The sequence below is a fragment of the Callorhinchus milii genome, unplaced genomic scaffold, assembly GCF_018977255.1.
Source record: "Callorhinchus milii isolate IMCB2004 unplaced genomic scaffold, IMCB_Cmil_1.0 Scaffold21, whole genome shotgun sequence".
Taxonomy (NCBI): domain Eukaryota; kingdom Metazoa; phylum Chordata; class Chondrichthyes; order Chimaeriformes; family Callorhinchidae; genus Callorhinchus; species Callorhinchus milii.
This window is the reverse complement of record NW_024704762.1, coordinates 7,602,200-7,618,970: the sequence shown is the minus strand read 5'-3', so window position 1 is coordinate 7,618,970 and position 16,771 is coordinate 7,602,200. Positions and strand designations below refer to the sequence as shown.

The 16,771-nt window shown below is 47.2% G+C and overlaps 1 protein-coding gene across 3 annotated transcripts in view; it reads right to left on the bottom strand.

Annotated features, from left to right (window-relative positions):
* arhgef18b (rho/rac guanine nucleotide exchange factor (GEF) 18b) overlaps nt 1-12,542 on the bottom strand; it is a 44,380-nt gene extending 31,838 nt beyond the window's left edge. For 2 of the 3 annotated variants that reach the window (XM_007898784.2, XM_007898785.2), the window contains exons 1-4: nt 12,433-12,542; nt 7,230-7,456; nt 1,826-1,962; nt 1,214-1,650 (exon numbers count right to left, since the gene is read on the bottom strand). In XM_007898784.2, the coding sequence (XP_007896975.2) occupies nt 1,214-1,650; nt 1,826-1,962; nt 7,230-7,305 (650 nt within the window). In that variant the 5' untranslated portion in view covers nt 7,306-7,456; nt 12,433-12,542. The remainder of the gene's footprint in view (nt 1-1,213; nt 1,651-1,825; nt 1,963-7,229; nt 7,457-12,432) is intronic. The other variant, XM_007898786.2, reaches the window with a different exon arrangement.
* Nucleotides 12,543-16,771: the final 4,229 nt, after the last annotated feature.

Sequence of the window (16,771 nt, the reverse complement as noted above, 5' to 3'; positions counted from 1 at the left end):
ACTGACTGTCTAACCGTAACTCTGCTCAATTACTGCCACTTGTTCCTGGAAGTCACTCTGATAAAACTAGTGGCATTTTTTTCCATCTGAGGTCCTCACCGCTAGGGAACAGAAGTCAGGAAGCAGTGGGCTGAGTTCTAACCAGGTTACCTCACACAAAGAGGAAACGAGTCTACCCAAAGAACCCAACTCTGATGGAAGATAATAATAATAATAATAATCCTTGCATTTGATACACTGTCTTATCATGTCTTCGAGACATCTCAAAGCGCTTCACAGAATATACTGTAAAGTAAATTGACTGTAAATTTTGTGGGTGAAACCTGGCAGCCAACTCAGCACAGCACTGTCCCACAAACAGCTGCAGATTGAGTGACCAATTTTTTTAATGAATTATTACCCCGCGGAAAAGCAGTCCGCCAATCGACTAACAACCAGGTTCCTACTTACTGCTAGGTAAACAGAGGTGTAATGAGTAAGGAAACTTGCCTAAGGTTATACCCCATCCAGGAATTGAACCCAAGGTCCTCTCGCTTGCAAGGCAAATCCTCTAACCACTACGCTATTGGACTCCACCAGATGCTTGAGGTCAGAGATACTCGAGAGAAACTTTCTACCCTGTAACTGAGCCTTCAGCGAGCCCTGTGGTCTGAGCCAGGACACGAGAGACTGGTCAGGTTATTATTAGTTGTTGGTTTGAGGTCTGGGGTGGGGGCAGGGTGGTAGAGATAGTACTTATGTAGGATTTTTTGCTGCACTGACACAGAGAACATCAGATCAGCATCGCACACCATCTACTTCCAGAGCAGAGGATACAATCCTGTCTAAGCAATTCTCCCAACTCACTCCTCGAGGAACAAGAGGAGGCCATTCAGCCCCTCGAGCTTGTTCCGCCATTCTATTAGATCATGGCTGATCTGTACCTCAACTCCAATTACCTGCCATTGTCCCATATCCTGTAGACAATTTCCTAACACTGGAAATCATCATTGTTGCTCTTCAGGAGGTTTTGGGCAGCTCGTTGATAATAAATAATAATAATCCTTGCATTTGACACAGCGTCTCATCACGTTGTTGGGACGTCTCAAAGTGCTTCACAGGATATACTGTAAAGTGGAGTGACTGTATTTTACTGGCGAAACGCGGCAGCCAATGTTACAGCGACCCGAACCTCCCTCCCAACCGGAATCACCCCTCGCCTATCTTTACTCACCGTCGTCTCATGCCCCCCATGGCCGAGGGAGATAAGGGCCCCTCCCAGCTGTAGCGTCTGGAGGTGGACATGGAGCGGATGAGGAGAGGCACAATGTCCTGGCTCTCGGCATCCAACTCGTTGTCCGTATCCCATGAGCTTCCGGGGCGCTCGTCGGCAGGGGGGTCAGTGTCATTACACCCGTCGGCATCTCGTTGTGGCCAAGAGTCATCTGCTTCCATGGTGACTGGCAAAGCACCGGGGTATGTGTGTGTATGTGTACCAGCTCGATCTGGTGGCCTGGAAGCGGTGATGTCTTCCGAACTGCTGGCTCCCTGGCTCTGGGGGTCCAGGGAGAAGCCAGACAAGCCCTGGATGGATGAGTCTAAGAAGGGGATGTCCTCCACACTGCTGCTCACGTCTGTCGCCGAGTCGTCACCGTCAAGAAAAGTGTCGTCCTGCGAAGAGGCGAGAGAGGTGATAACAATAATAATCCTTGCATTTGATGTAGCGCCTCGTCATGCCGTTGAGACGTCTCGAAGCGCTTCACAGGGTGTACTGTCAAGTGGGGTGACTGTGTGTTTTTTTTGGGGGACCGTCTCTCTCCGAGCGGTTTATTGAGCCGATACCTGCCTTGCCCTCCGCCATGTGACTGAAGTACATCTCCTCCACCCCGCTCAGGGAGTGCGAACGGGTTTCAGGATTCCCGCACTGGGTGGGGCTCGGCATCTCCGGCACTTGGGAAAACCCGCGAGGACATGGCTTACAATCTGCGGGAGAGAAAGGAGAGAGGGATGGAGGCGGCACAGCCTGGCGGTTTCCATGGGGTGGGGGCGCGCGTGTGTGTGTGTGTGTGTGTGTGTGTGAGATGATGGGATTGTGGATCCCATGTGTCTGTGTGAGGGTGGGGCAGGGTGGAGGTCATACGTGTTTATGCGCGTGTGAGTGTATATAAGGGTAGGAATTTGGTGTCGCGCATGTGTGTCAGTATGTATGTGTGTGAGGGTAGGAGAGGGGTCAAGTGCGTGTTACGTGCGTGTGAAAGGTGAGGGCAGCAGTCGTGTGTGTGAGCGTGTGTGTGTGTGTGAGTGTATGCTTGTGAGAGTGAGGGCAGGAGTTGTGTGTGTGTGTGTTTACTGTGCTCAGTGTCTGCCGTACATCACAGGAGCCTGGTGTAAACAGAGCCGCCGCACAGTGAATAACAGCAGCAGGAAGCTGTCCGGCTCACAGCTTCTGTTTAATACACAGCAACCGGCCTCCATGTTGATTAACTTTTATTGTCTTACTCTAAAGAAGTGCTTCCCTCTTAGTGAGTGCGGACAACATACAGCCTTGCCGCGTGAGACTTGCATACGTGCTAGCCCGGCATAGCCTGCATACATGCTAGCCCTGCTAGCCTTCGCACTGCACTTACACACCCCTTACTGAGATACAGTAATTGTGGCGTCCAGGATTTATGGGGGGAGGATGGGGGGGGGGAAGAGAAGCCCATTGTGTCTGTTTTGGTGCTCCCTTGCTCTCTCTCTCTCTCCCCCGCCAACCATTTACTCTAACCTCACGTCCCTACTCTTTCCCCTGAATCCTTTTATAACTTCATTCTTCGATTGTTTATTTAATGGCGTAATTGACTCGGCTTCAATAGCTACTTACAACGCTTTCCAAGTTCTAATAAATAACTCTCGTACAAAAGCACTTCTTGGGCTCACAGTCCCAGGCTGACGCTCAAGCACAATACAGTGGGGGGGGAGATAGAGAGAGAGAGAGAGAGAGATGGCCTTTGGATGAGACATTTAAACTGAGGTCCCATCTGCCTGCTCTTTATGTTGGACACTGAAGAGAGAAAGAGAGAGATAGAGTGAAGGGGTTACAACGCTATGTGGAGTCACAGCATCACAAAGGGCTCGGGCACGTTCAAAAGCATATCTCGTCTTCTATTAATAAGATCAGCTGGAGATGGATCTGATGGAAAATCTAAGTTTGTTTATGGTGAGATTTCACAGAGTCGAGGTTTGACAGAATCCATCCCCGGCTGAGAGAAACAGACCCTCTGCCGATCTCCTTATAATAGCAACCGGGAGATTTCAAAGCCTAGGAACAAGATACAATCCCAGCCCAGCCCAGCCCACCTCAACACCAGCCCAGCCCACCTCAACACCAGCCCAGCCCACCTCAACACCAGCCCAGCCCACCTCAACACCAGCCAGCCCACCTCAACACCAGCCCAGCCCACCTCAACACCAGCCCAGCCCACCTCAACACCAGCCCAGCCCACCTCAACACCAGCCCAGCCCACCTCAACACCAGCCCAGCCCAACCCAGCGATGAGATGTGGTAAACAGCCCCACACAGGATCGAGCACTGAGCGAGACCCGATTAGCTCAGTAACGATATTGGAGCGAAATTTGCCAGTGTTTCAAAACGACTGTTCCTTGGACTAATTATCACAGCATTGAGAGTCTCACCCTATGGTCTTGATGTCACAGTGAGCTGTCATATGGCTCAGTTGGTCCCACTTTGGCTTCTGAATCAGGAGATTGTGGGTTCGAGCCCCTACAAAGGGACGGAGCTCAAGCTTATAGTCTGACTGTCCTTGGAGTGTGACGTAATCATGACCCACAAAATCAAATGCATTGTCTCACTCACTTTCTCTCTGCACCTCACTCCTGGAGGAGAGAGGGAACGAGATGGATGGCAACGGATCATTATCTGCCATGAAAATGATTGCGCTCACACACTCACACACACTCGCACACACTCGCACACTCACCGATCCTCAAATACAGTTAAACACTTGCACTGAATACAACGAAGTTCTTCGGAATACAATTATCATCATTCTTCCACCTGTTTCAGTTGTTGGTCGGTGCACCGTGTGTAAAAAAGACACACATGAGGGTAACAGGATTTTGTGAACAAATCCAACTAACAGAAGAACAGGCCAAGGCATCAGGTGGATGCAGTTAACACACAGCAAAAGATGGCAATGTTACATCAAATCCACAAATACTTTGCTGATCATTTGTACATTGCAATTTGCGAACATATAGATCACCCCGGTTTTAGTTACTGTACCAGGAGAGGCCGGGATCTGAGCAAATGGATTTTGCAAGACGTTGAACATTGTTTGGGAGTTGAACAGGAACACTTTGTGGGTTATAATTAGAGGCTTGGCCTAGTGCTGTTTAATAGTTGTGTAAATAATTACATGAGAAACGCCAGGGAGGATTAACAGCCGTGAGGAACTTGGCGACTGCTTCGGTCTCTGTATTGTCAAAGTGACTGTATCAGTCGAGTAACTCATTGCCTTACCCTCTCCCCACCACCCACCCCCAAGCAAGAGAGAGAGAGAGAGAGAGGTGTAAGAGACGGAGATGGTGAGGTCAATCAGGAAGTGGTCCTATGGTGACGCTAAGCTTGGGCTTAGGAGGAAGAGGAGGCCTGTAAGAGGAAGGGTAGAGTGAGTGAGGTGAGAGGTCCTGTAGAGAGTAGGAGGAAGGGAAGAGCAAGGGAGCGAAGTTCTACTGCTTTGAGGTCCTGGAAAGATTGAGTTTGAGCTCGAGATGTTGATTTCAAAAGAGTTTTGATTTCAATTTGATTGAGGACACAGGGTGGCGAGTTTGAATTCAGCCAAGGCCGTGTGTGTGAGTGTGTGTCTGTCTGTCTGTCTGTCTGTCTCTCTTTCCTGTTCTCTCTCACTCACTCTCGGTTTGACTTTAAATCCAGTTCCTGTTGAACACGACTTTGAAGCACGACGTAGGTCCCTTGCTCACCATCAGACAAGAATTGGTCATTCGTCCCACCGATGTGCATGGGACATCCCTGGTGAAGGCCTCATTTCCCGATTTATCAGTCACTACACTTTAGCGCCAACTCATTACGTGAGACGCTGTGGCACATTTTAGAGTGATGCGGTCAGTCTCAAACACCAGGGCGATATTTTTATATCAACACGGAACAATTCTGTGACGTCTTCTCCCTCTCTCCCGAACTCTCTCCCCCAAAAGGCTACTGATGCTGGATCCATTCAGGTTTTCAAGATGGAGGTAGATAGATATTTGTTAGGTCAGGGTATTACCAGGTTATGACCCAACTGTGCAGCGCCTTGGGACGTCCTCCTGACGTGAAAGGCGCTCTATAAATGGAATCTTGTTGTTGTTGTTGTTGTAAGGGATATGGGGCAAGGAGGTGGGGTGTGGGTGCCTTTCACTTCTCGAGGACGTCCCAAGGTGTTGGACAGACAGGGATTTGGACCTGAGCTGGGGGTTGGTTTCGGGGAGGGCAGAGGGATGGGAAGGGTAACCAAAGTGCACACATCTCATTCAGTCTATGCAACTCTCCCCAGGCATTGCTCTGGTATATTAGGTTGGATTAGGACCTCAAGTCCTAGCCCTACCATAACCTCCTGCCACAGGTCTGCAGGGAGACACCATCTCCTTGTTAACAGCATCAAGCCAGCAACATAGGTCACCATCTCTCACCTCTCTCCCTCCACTGTCGTCCCTCACCCCTATCTCTCGCGAAAGGGAAAAGAGTACCTTCTGTTCTGGGTTAGAGGAGGAATTAATTAGGCTTCAGGTCCTGAAATAGTTTTATTCCGTTTAGATTTTTATTGAGGAGAAAAGAACAATGCCAAGAGAGAAACTCCAAACCCAGGCAAGGCCAGAGATAGAGACCCAGTATCTGACCTGGGAACAATCTGTGACTGACTGACACAGATATACAGCATACACAACACACAGTGCAGACACACAGCACACAGGCACATATACAGCATACACAGTCCACAGCACAACAACAACAACAAATTGCATTTGTATAGCGCCTTTCATGCCGGGAGGACCACCCAAGGCACAGACACACAGCAGGCACTCACAGATCGTGCTACCACCTTCCCAACCGACACTGACTGGCTCAAGGTCACACATACATAGTGGCCCCTTGAGTGAGAGACTTCCTCACCTCTCACTCACCTCATGAAGAAGGAAGAAAGGTTTCAGGAGATGAGGGATGAGGGGTGGAGGGAGGAGGAATGAGGAAACTGACAATAAATCAAACTCAATGGAAATTGAAGAATCACATCACGAGCAGGTGAGGGTTTGGGTATCTGCTGTTTGCCTATTAATGGTGTCAGCCTGGGTCAGCTACAGAGGAACATGGAAGGAGAGGCCATTCAGCTCCTCAAGCCTGTTCTACCATTCTATTAGATCGTGGCTGATCTGTACCACAACTCTAATTACCCGCCTTTGCCCCGCATTCCTTCATACCTTGACCTACCAAAAATCTATCCACCTGAGTCTTGAAAATGTGAATGGATCCAGCATCAACAGCCTTTTGGGGGAGAGAGTTTAAGATTCCCATTAGCTATAATAATCCTTAAACTCCTTGCACTTGAAATGGCAGCTTATCACGTCTTCGAGACGTCTCAAAGCGCTTCACAGAACGTACTGCAAAATGAATTGACCGCATATTTTGTGGGCGAAACACGGCAGCCAATTGCGCAACAGTAGCGTCCCACAAACAGCCGTGGATTGAGTGACCAAATTATTATTATCATTTTGAAGGAATTATTACTCCCGGAAAAGCTGGTGCACACTCGACCTGAGGTCCCAGGGTTATGAGTGCAAGCCCACCTCAGGATTGAGAATGCGAGGTACAGGTTGACCCTCCAGAGCAGGTAATTGGTATCATCATTATTATTAAATCCGCCTTTCTCGCTAGCAAGACAATAAGTCACCTATAAAACACATTTGTGTCTAATAGCACTGTGGACAATTTGCCAGCACAGCTGCCCCACCCAGGGCTATTTTCAAACATATTATTATAAGCCGGAGAAGCAGAAGAAGAAGAGAAAAAAAAATGAACAAACCTCTGTGTCCCCACCCGGCCCGCAGAAATAAAAATAATTAAATGAAACGCACACAGGCAAACTAAAACGCAGAGCATATTAAGGAAACATCGGAAACTTCGGGAGTAAGCAGAGAAAGAGAGGTGGGAGAATCTGGAAACTGGGTTAAGTTAAAAAGAGAACACAAGGTACCTCGTTTGAATGACCAACGTTTCGTCCAAAACTTGGGGAAGGAAGGCCAGGAGTTATTGAGGGGAGAGTCCGCCATTCAGAAGGAAACTTTAGGAATGCTTCAGTAGAAAGACAGGGCTGTGTTGCTGGAAGGGTTCGTGCGCTGAGAGTCGGTGAAGAATGAAACAGTCTGATCTTCAAACAGTGCCAGCGTCTCTCTCTCTCTCTCTTTCTCTCGCTCTGTTTCTCTGGAGTGGGGAGGGAGGGGAGAGAGAAGGGGTGGGTGTGGGGGGGGAATGCCGGTCACACTCTAACTGTTTGCCAGGAGTTCGAGTTCGAGCCAAGGAAATGCTGAGGTCTCAGGGAAACTGCTTGCACTTGTCTCAGCACAAGCCACCTGACTCTATGAGTGTGTGTCTGTGTCTGTCCGCAAATGTATGTGTATGCGGGAGTGTGTATTTTAAGTGTGCTTGCGGGTGCACCTGTGTGTGTAAGTAGGTGCATGTGTGTAAGTAGCATGTGTTTGTGTGTGCGTAACCCAGACATGGGTGTATGTTTGTACCTATGGATGTGCTCCACCGCTGTCAAGCGCTCTGAGACGCTACCCTGGGTGAGGGGCGCTCTATGAATGCCAGTTGTTGTTGTTGCCGTTGAGTGTGTGTGTTTATGCCTCAGTTTACCACCACATGGGGTGCACTTACCCCAAAGCCATAAAGAAATCTTGAATATACATCCTTCATCTTGAACAAATCTATATCCGAAATGCGAGTGTTGGCTGCAGTTACGCCTTGACTGACTAGATGTCACTAGAGGCCATTTTTAACCATTCAATCAGGGACCCCTGGTGACCTAACTGTGGTACTGCATCCATTCGCCTTTTCAGGGCAGGGCATTGGACTTATCTAAGAAGCACCTTGATATTATAATGGGAGGACAAATGGATCAAAGCTTTGTTTCCATGCCTTCAGTGACAAGACCTCCCATTCAATGTCTCTTAACTCTTTATCCTTTCGAAACACCACATGACATCTACCCAGTGATTCATATCATCTCACCCTGAAGTGTATGGTTAGCAACTGATTTCCACAAGATCGGTATCTTGCCCGTGATTAGATTGGAGTCCTGTATCTCAGTGGTTAGAGCACTCACTTTGCAAGCGAGAGACCTGAGTTCAATTCCAGGCAGAGGGCGAAACCTTGGGCAAGAGTCCTTACTCCACACAGAGCCTAATAATAATCCCTCCAAATTGGTCATTTTCAATCTACGACTGTTTGTGGGACATTGCTGTGCGCAATTGGCTGCCGCGTTCGCCCACAAATATACAGTCAATTCACTTTACAGTGTGTTCTGTGAAGCGCTTTGGGACGTCCTCCCGACGTGAAAAGCGCTACATCAAATGCAAGGATTATTATTATTATTATTATTGGAGGTCAATCTAACCAGAGGCAGCGAAGGACTGAGCAACAATCTGGAGAGGAGCTACTTTCAATCGAACCCACTCATCGTATGAACCACATTTCCAATCAGTGGGAAACATAAGAACATAAGAAGTTGCTAGGCAAAAGAAGACCCCATCTCGGGGCCAAATGCCTGACTGTTCAAGCGCTTTGGGAAGTCCTCCCAACGTGAAAGGCACTGTGTAAATGTAATTTTGGATTGTACTGTAAGGTCCATCCAGTTTGCCTACCACTACTACCAACACCAACAACAACAACTTTGACTTATATAGTGCCCTCCACTCCGGACGGCGTCTCAGAGCGCTGGTAGTTGCATGTCATGTCGTGTTCCAAACTACATACTGTATCCCGGGATATTAATCCACAGTGCAGCATATACCTTCATCCTATCCAACCTTCTCCTTTCCCTCCCCCTTCCCTTCCCCAAGAGAGACTCAATAATTCTGGTGATGAGAGAAGTCGGGGAGAGATTGGAGAAATTCTTGCTGTTTGGTTTTACCAGAAAAGAGAAGAATGAGAAGAGACCAGAGCAGAAGTGGAGCTTTGATGAGGTTAATGAGCAGAGAGTTTGATTCACTGACCTGGGAGTCAGTAACTAGAGAGCAAAAATATAAAATCACTACTCTACCTCAACCAAAAAAAAACCTCAAGAGAGAGAGAGAGAGAGAGAGGTTAAGAGAAATAAATAGCTATGATTCTAACGAGGGGATGAAACACAAACAGGATGAACACAGAGATGTGACCATTGATCACACAACTAGTGGCCAGCGAACACACAATCAGTGACAGGCATCTTTGGATCTCGAGCACAATTGCAGAAGTGGCCCTTGTGGGTAAGGGGCGGTCACCAGTGTCCCACATGAAGCTGTTGTGTTTCCCACAGAGCAATAGGTATAGAAGGTGCAGCAGCCAAAATAGACTCTTATTCACATAATTAACCCAGGTATCAACTTCTTCATTCGAGGGAGTTAAGAATATAACCATCCTGAGCGACTGTGTATTTTGTAGGTGGACGCGGCAGCACCAAAGCACAGCAATGTCCCGCGAACAACATCAACTTGCATTTATATAGCGCACCCCACCCCCCCCCCCCCTCCCTCCACTCGGGCAGGGGAAACATCTCAGAGCACTGAACGCACATGAAGTAATTGGCCAATGTTATCTGGGGGAAGAGTGAGTTGTGAAAAAGGTGAAAGATCAGAACATCAGAACACAAACATCAGAACATCACAAAATTCCACGGCGGCTGAAAGTGAACAAAATATCTCCGGCCTTCCTCCCCTCCTTTCCATCCATCCCCCATTTTATTTTGCTGCTGTTGAGATTGCTCTCACTGACAGCTCGAGTGATAGTGACGGAACCACAGGCTGAGTCATGGCATTTCCGCCAACGTTTCCTCCTCACACACTGATAAGTGCTTTGTGTGTTCTCTCTGAATCTCTCCCCCTCTCGTTCCTGCATCAGGGAAGGGGATTGGGATGGCTGGTGAGGTGTGGAATGAAGTGGGAGAAGAAATTACTCACACCGACCTTTCATTTCAAGGACATACCTAATGCAACACGAGGAAAGTCTTCTCTGTGTTGTCGCTCGCCTTGTAGTTCCTGTATCTAAAGAGTTTCAGGCCACACAGTTCCTGGTTCCCAGTGGGTATTGACTTCTGAGTGCAAAAGCTGCCCCGAATTCAGCAACTGGCAATCTGTCAGCCTAAAGAGGGGATTGTTGTGTGTCAGCCTGACTCAGTGTGTTAGCATTTTCGCCTCTGAGACTGAAGATTGCGGGTTCAAATGCCACATTATGACTTGGAATCACACAGTCTAAGCTGACGTTCCAATGCAGCGCTGGGGGTGGGTGTTGCATTGTCTGAGGTGCCGTCCTTCGGACGAGATGTTAAACCGAGGTCCCATCTGCCTGTTCGGGTGGATGTTTAAGATCCCACGGCGCTATTCGAAAAGAGAAGGGAGTTTCTCCCGATGTCCTGGCCAATGATACCCCCAGGTTTAATTGATCTTTCACCTCATGGCCAGGTGTGTGACAATTGTTGCCAAACACACTTACCCATAAAAAAACAGTCACTGCGCTTGACATTAATTTCTGTGAGATGGTTTCATGGGGGATGAGCTCAATCTCATTGATAAAGCACTGGTCTCCACCCAAATAATACTATTAATAATCTTTGCATTTGATATAGCGCTTTTCACGTCTTCTAGACCGTCTCAAAGCACTTCACATAATATGCTGTAAAGTGGATTGACCGTATATTTTGTGGGCGAAACATGGCAGCCAATTGTGCACAGCAGCGTCCCACAAACAGTCGTGGATTGAGTGAGCAATTTATAATTATTATTTGATGTTGGTGTGGTGATAGTGGGGTCAATCCCAGCTCTGGTCCTCCTTAATGTCCACACACACGCACCTCCCAAGGGCAGAGGGAGGCTTTGGATAGAAATCAGAAAGCAGGAACCCCCTTTAATCCAGTTGTAGTCATCACTGCTACTCCCATTGAACACAGAGTGGGGACAGATTCTGGGAGTTCCCCACCCTGCGTCCCTCAGTCTTACATTGGGGTCCTGTTTGCTTTGATTCTTAGGTGGAGAACTGGGCCCACAACTGACATGGTGATACCACAGGCATCAAACACTCACTGATGCAACACCGGTCTGATTTAAAACGTTTTAAAAAAATGCAACAAGCACCACAAAGTGATTTACAGCCAGTCAGTGTCGTGATAGCAAAGCAACGGTTACAAAACCGCTCAATTTCTGCAGATTTGGCTCTGCGGTTTAGCAACATTCATCTGAATAAAGGCCCACTCAGAAACATGTTATTCTACATATAATCCAGTCAACTAAACAATATAGAAACCACCTGAATCCCTCGATTAGACTCCATCTTGTAACTTTTGCCCAGCAGTGTCTCACAACAGTCATGGATTGAATGACCAAATTATTATTATTATTGTTTTTGAAGGGATTATTACCTCCGGAAAGCGATCCACCGATCGACTAACACCTGGGTTCTTACTTACTAATAGGTAAATACGATGCGTGTGGAGTAATTGCTTAAGCGCTCTGGGATGCTACCCAGAGTGAGTGGGGGGGGCTATATAAATGCAAGTTGTTGTTGTTGAGCAAGGAAACTTGCCTAAGGTTTCGTCCTGCCCAGGAATCGAATAGTTGTAATAATCCAACTACAGCCTAATCAAAGTCTTGTATAAATTGCACAGAAATTATACAACTCTCAGACAAGCCCGCACGCACACAGAGTGTGAGACATAACATTCACTGAAAAGATCGTCTCTCACTTTTCTGCTGATGTTAATTCATCTGCATCCAAAATCTCCCTCCCCTGTACGTCATTAGAAGCAAAAAAAAAGCTTTCACATTTGTAACTTTCTTTTTCTTTCAAAAAATAAGGCAGAAGAGTCCGCAAAAGATCAATCAGACCATCCTGCGGATGGTACTTTTTTTGTATAACGAGGGAAACAGACAAAGAGGTTCTGTCAACAAAGAAATGGAACCCTCGGAGAGAGAAAGAGAGAGATGAGAGCCAAAACCTGACAGAAGATGAAGCAAAACCGTAGGTAAACGAAACAGCCCCTTCCCCCTCCCCCTCCCGTCGTGGTCGAGATGAACCGTCTCAATCGCTCAAGAGACAAGTCTCGCAAATCAACGAGCTGAGCTCGACAAGTTTCAAGCCCATCGGCACAGAGAGAGAGAGAAAGAGAGAGAAAGATACCAGGTTCTTGATGGACCAAGTTTGCACTTTACCTTCCATCCTTCCCTACACCTCCCGAGCCAGACTGCAGTCACATCCCTCGAGCCTGACCCACCATTGCCAGGTGAATCAGTTGGCTTTTACGGTTTGAAACACAAACATTCGCTGCAGGAAGGGGCACTTCATGCCACGTGACCCGTGTGACAGCTACGAGGAAGCTGTGGTCGGAGGAGTGTTTGCATCACATTTCCACAGCTCGAGGGAGTCAAGTGTAAGCGCTGGCGGAGAATAACAAGAAGCTCGAGATCACTGCACATTGCTTCCTGCTGACTGGTTCAGGCTAACGGTCTGGGCTGCACTCACTCCCGACGTGACGGTGAGCAACATGCAATCCCACAAGTCGTTTGGTTCCTGTCTATCTGTCTCATCTCTCCTTCCCGTAGCTTAGTGGTTAGAGCACTCGTCTCGCAAGCGAGAGGACCTGGGGTTCGATTCCCAGGCGGGACAAAACATTAGGCAAGTTTCCTTACTCCTCACACCTCTGTTTACTTAGCAGCGAGTAGGAACCTGGTTGTTAGTCGAATGGCGGATCTCTTTTCCAGCAGCAATAATCCCTTCCCAAAAAAATAATAATAATTTGGTCACTCAACCCACGACTGTTTGTGAGACGCTGCTGTGCGCAATTGGCTGCCGCATTTCGCCCACAAAATATACAGTCGATTCACTTGACAGTATATTCTGTGAAGCGCTTTGAGACTTCTCGAAGACCTGATAAGGCACTATATCAAAATGGAAGGATTATTATTGTTATTATTATTATTCCACTTCTTCTCTACACTGCGTTTCAAGGACATTGACTACAGTACTTCCTTTGGATGAGAAGTTAAACCAAGGTCCTATCTATCTGTGCAGGTGGACGTTAAAGATCCCATTGAACCATTCGGAAAGAGAAAGGGGTTTTCTCTCTCCCGGGTGTCCTGGCCGACAATACCCCAAATAAAATTGGTCACTTGCTCCATGTCAAATACAGCAATTATTGCGAAGAGAATCTTAAAACACATTCTGGGTGAATGTTGCACCAAAAGGAGAGTTGCAGACAAATGTGTAGACTTACATCAATAAAATAGATAGAAACCAACAAAAGATTAAATAGATTAGATATTTTGAAAACAATTCACCTGAGGAATATGAGAGAAAGAAAGTCTGGATGATATTTTGGTGTCCGATAGATGAAGTGAGAGGATGTTCTTCAGCCCTTATCCACTCCGTAGTTGGTGTAAGAAATCCCAGCGAGTGCGTGAGGCCGAGCTGGTGTTGAGTTTTGCCTGTATTAGCAATTGGAGTCAATCCTGACGTAAATCTGGTTTGATTGTGGTGCTTGTCCCTTTGAACAGGACAAAATGAGTTTCTCAAGACTGTTTGTTCTATTTTTGAGCATTCCTCATAGTCTGTTCTCTCGCTCTCCGCCCCACCAGTCCCATCTAAAGCTCCTTCACTTTCGATCTCACTCAATGTTCTTCAAACAAATGCTTCCCCATCCAAGTTGAAGTCACTGCCCGTTTCTGCACTGAGCAACACACTTCTGCACTGTCCTTCAGATAATGATCCTGTGACAAAATTGGGAAACCAGAGTTTCTCCGAAGTGAAGGGAGTTTCTTGCTGTGTTGTGGCCAATAAACCCATTGATAAATTGTTGGTGGACGTTAGCTGTGCAAAAACTGGCTGCCCATTGCACTTGAGAGCAATGACTCACAAACCTCTTTTGAGACATTGTGAGACGTTATCAATTGCAAGGATTCTTCTTCTTGGTATTTTAGGGTCGAATTCAGAGCAGTTTAGCAGAGAATCCCACACTGACCCTATCCCAAACCTCACACAGGGATGCTCACACCAACCACACAGAGGAGGCTTCCATATAGTCTGTCTGGGATGCCAGGTGCAAGGGGTGGAAAGACCGCATATAACCCACAGCACCAACCAGCTGCTGGCTTTTCAGGTTGTATTTATATAGCGGCCTTACATTAATAATAATAATAATCCTTGCATTTGATATAGCGCTTTTCAGGTCGGGAGGACGTCCCAAAGCACTTCACAGAACACACTGTAAAGTGAATTGACTGCATATTTGTGGGCGAACGCGGCAGCCAATTGCGCACAGCAATGTCCCACAAACAGTCGTAGATTGAAAATGACCAATTTATTATTGTTTTTGGTTTTGGAGGGTTTATTATTAGGCTCTGTGTTGAGTAAGGAAACTTGCCCGAGGTTTCGCCCTCTGCCTGGAATTGAACTCGGGTCTCTCACTTGCAAAGTGAGTGCTCTAACCACTGAGCTACAGGACTCCACACTTCACATAGGATGCCATTTCAGAGGACTTCACAGTGTTGAGGTTGGACAGCAAACAAGGGAGAAGGGGTGGGTGATTGCACGTGTGGTCAACGAGGTAGGTTTTCAAGTGGGATTGGATGTTAAAAGATCTCCCACAGCGCAATTGGAAAGGAGAATGGAGTTTTTCTTGCTCTTCCTGTGTCCTGGCCAACAATTCCCCCTCCCCCCCCACCCAATAAAATTGGTCACTCACTCATACCACGACTGTTTGCGGCTCTTCGCTGTGCGCAAATCATGGTTACGTCCCAGTGCTCTTAAGGATGGCAGGTGCCCAGTGGTCCTGTGTTCCCACAGAGGAGTGATGAGCAGACGTGAAATAAGATTTATTGTAAACATAAACGTTTCAGGAATTGAAAGCAGAGGCACTCGCGGTGATAGTAATAAGGAGAGACTGTGATTCCCGGAGGGTCTGGCCCCCACCAGACTTTTCAAAGAAGGAAGGACAGCTGGGCTGGGGAAATCCATATTAAAAACACCGAAACAAAGCGTTCACTGAGGTTAGTCATAGCAATCACTTGCATTCGAGTCCCCACTGCTTGTCGTCCTATTGCTCCACCAAGGGGGAACTGAGGCTTCAATCATTCCACCCCTAATCTCTGGAACTCGCTGCCTCTGTTCAAGCACCCTGGAACACGACCCTTCGTGAGGGGCACTGTAACAACGCAACCTTTTGTGTTATCCCTCCGTCTCACCATCCCTCCCACCCATCTCTGAACTTCACGCAGAATAAGTATCTCCCAAGCACTTTCGCAAAAATCAGATGAATTCACAAGGAAGTGAATGTTGTGGCTAATTTATTAATAACAATAATAATCCTTGCATTCGATGTAGCGCCTTATCACGTCATTGAGACGTCTGAAAGCGCTTCACAGAATAGATTGTAAAGTGAATTGACTGTATATCTTGTGGGGGAAAAACGCAGCAGCCAATTGCTATTCATATATATATACACATATATATAATTCATATATAAAAATGTCACCTTGTGTTTACTTTCAGTTTAAAATTCAAGAGTGGCTCCAGATTAATATTGCTTTGGAAGTTTTGTGCTGAGGCAGAGGGAGAGGGGAGCACAGGGTAGTTGAGGGGGGAGAGGAGGGGGGCAGAGGGGACTGAAGAAGAGGAAGATGGAAACAGGTGGAGGTTCTGAGCCTTTCACCCCAAGATAACCCCCTCCCCCCCACCGTGAGACAGGAAATTGTCTTTTCTCTGGTCGTATGAGAACCAACCAACAGGAAGCTGATGTGAACATTTAGCTCCAACTCTCCTTTAAGAGCCTGGGGAGGTGGGGTGGGCAGCTTGACACTCCTCAGCGAAAGCTGTAGGTTAAAGGAACCCACGTCAGAGCCTGAAACTCCTATGTGACGTTGACCCAAGGCCAATCTGCCTGTTCGAGGACGGGTACCAAGATCCCGTGATGCTACTGGAAAGGAAAAGGTAGTTTTCTCCCTCGTGTTTTGGTCAACAATCCTGCCATTAATGACAGATTGTGGGACCTCGCAGGATGCAAATGGTTGCTGTATGTGCCTAAAGACAAGACAGTCACTAAACTAGATAGTAATTACCCGTGACACGCTTGTAGATATTTCACTGTCGTTCGTCAGTCATTTTACAGTGGACGATGGGGTTTCTCCCCATTCTGGGGTTATTGTAGCCAAGAGCCAGCGCCACAGTAAAAACGAAACTTCTGATAACTCATCACTTCAAAAGAAAGGAGTCAGTGATGAGTTATCTAGAGTGGTGAGTTCACCTCATGTATAAACACATAAATACTGTATGTAAATGCAGCCAGGATATTGACAGCACGGTGACTTAAGTGGTCGTGACAAGTTAAGCCAGGGTCGAGTTTTACTGTATTAACATGTCAGCCTTTTTTTTTGAAGACATGCCCTAGTTACTGATCACTACTTAAAGGAGAAAAGCAGCTTAATATCGAGGGAGATAGACACAACAAAACTTCCTCCTTTCAGTTTCCGTGCAACACATCGTCACACGTTGTCTCAT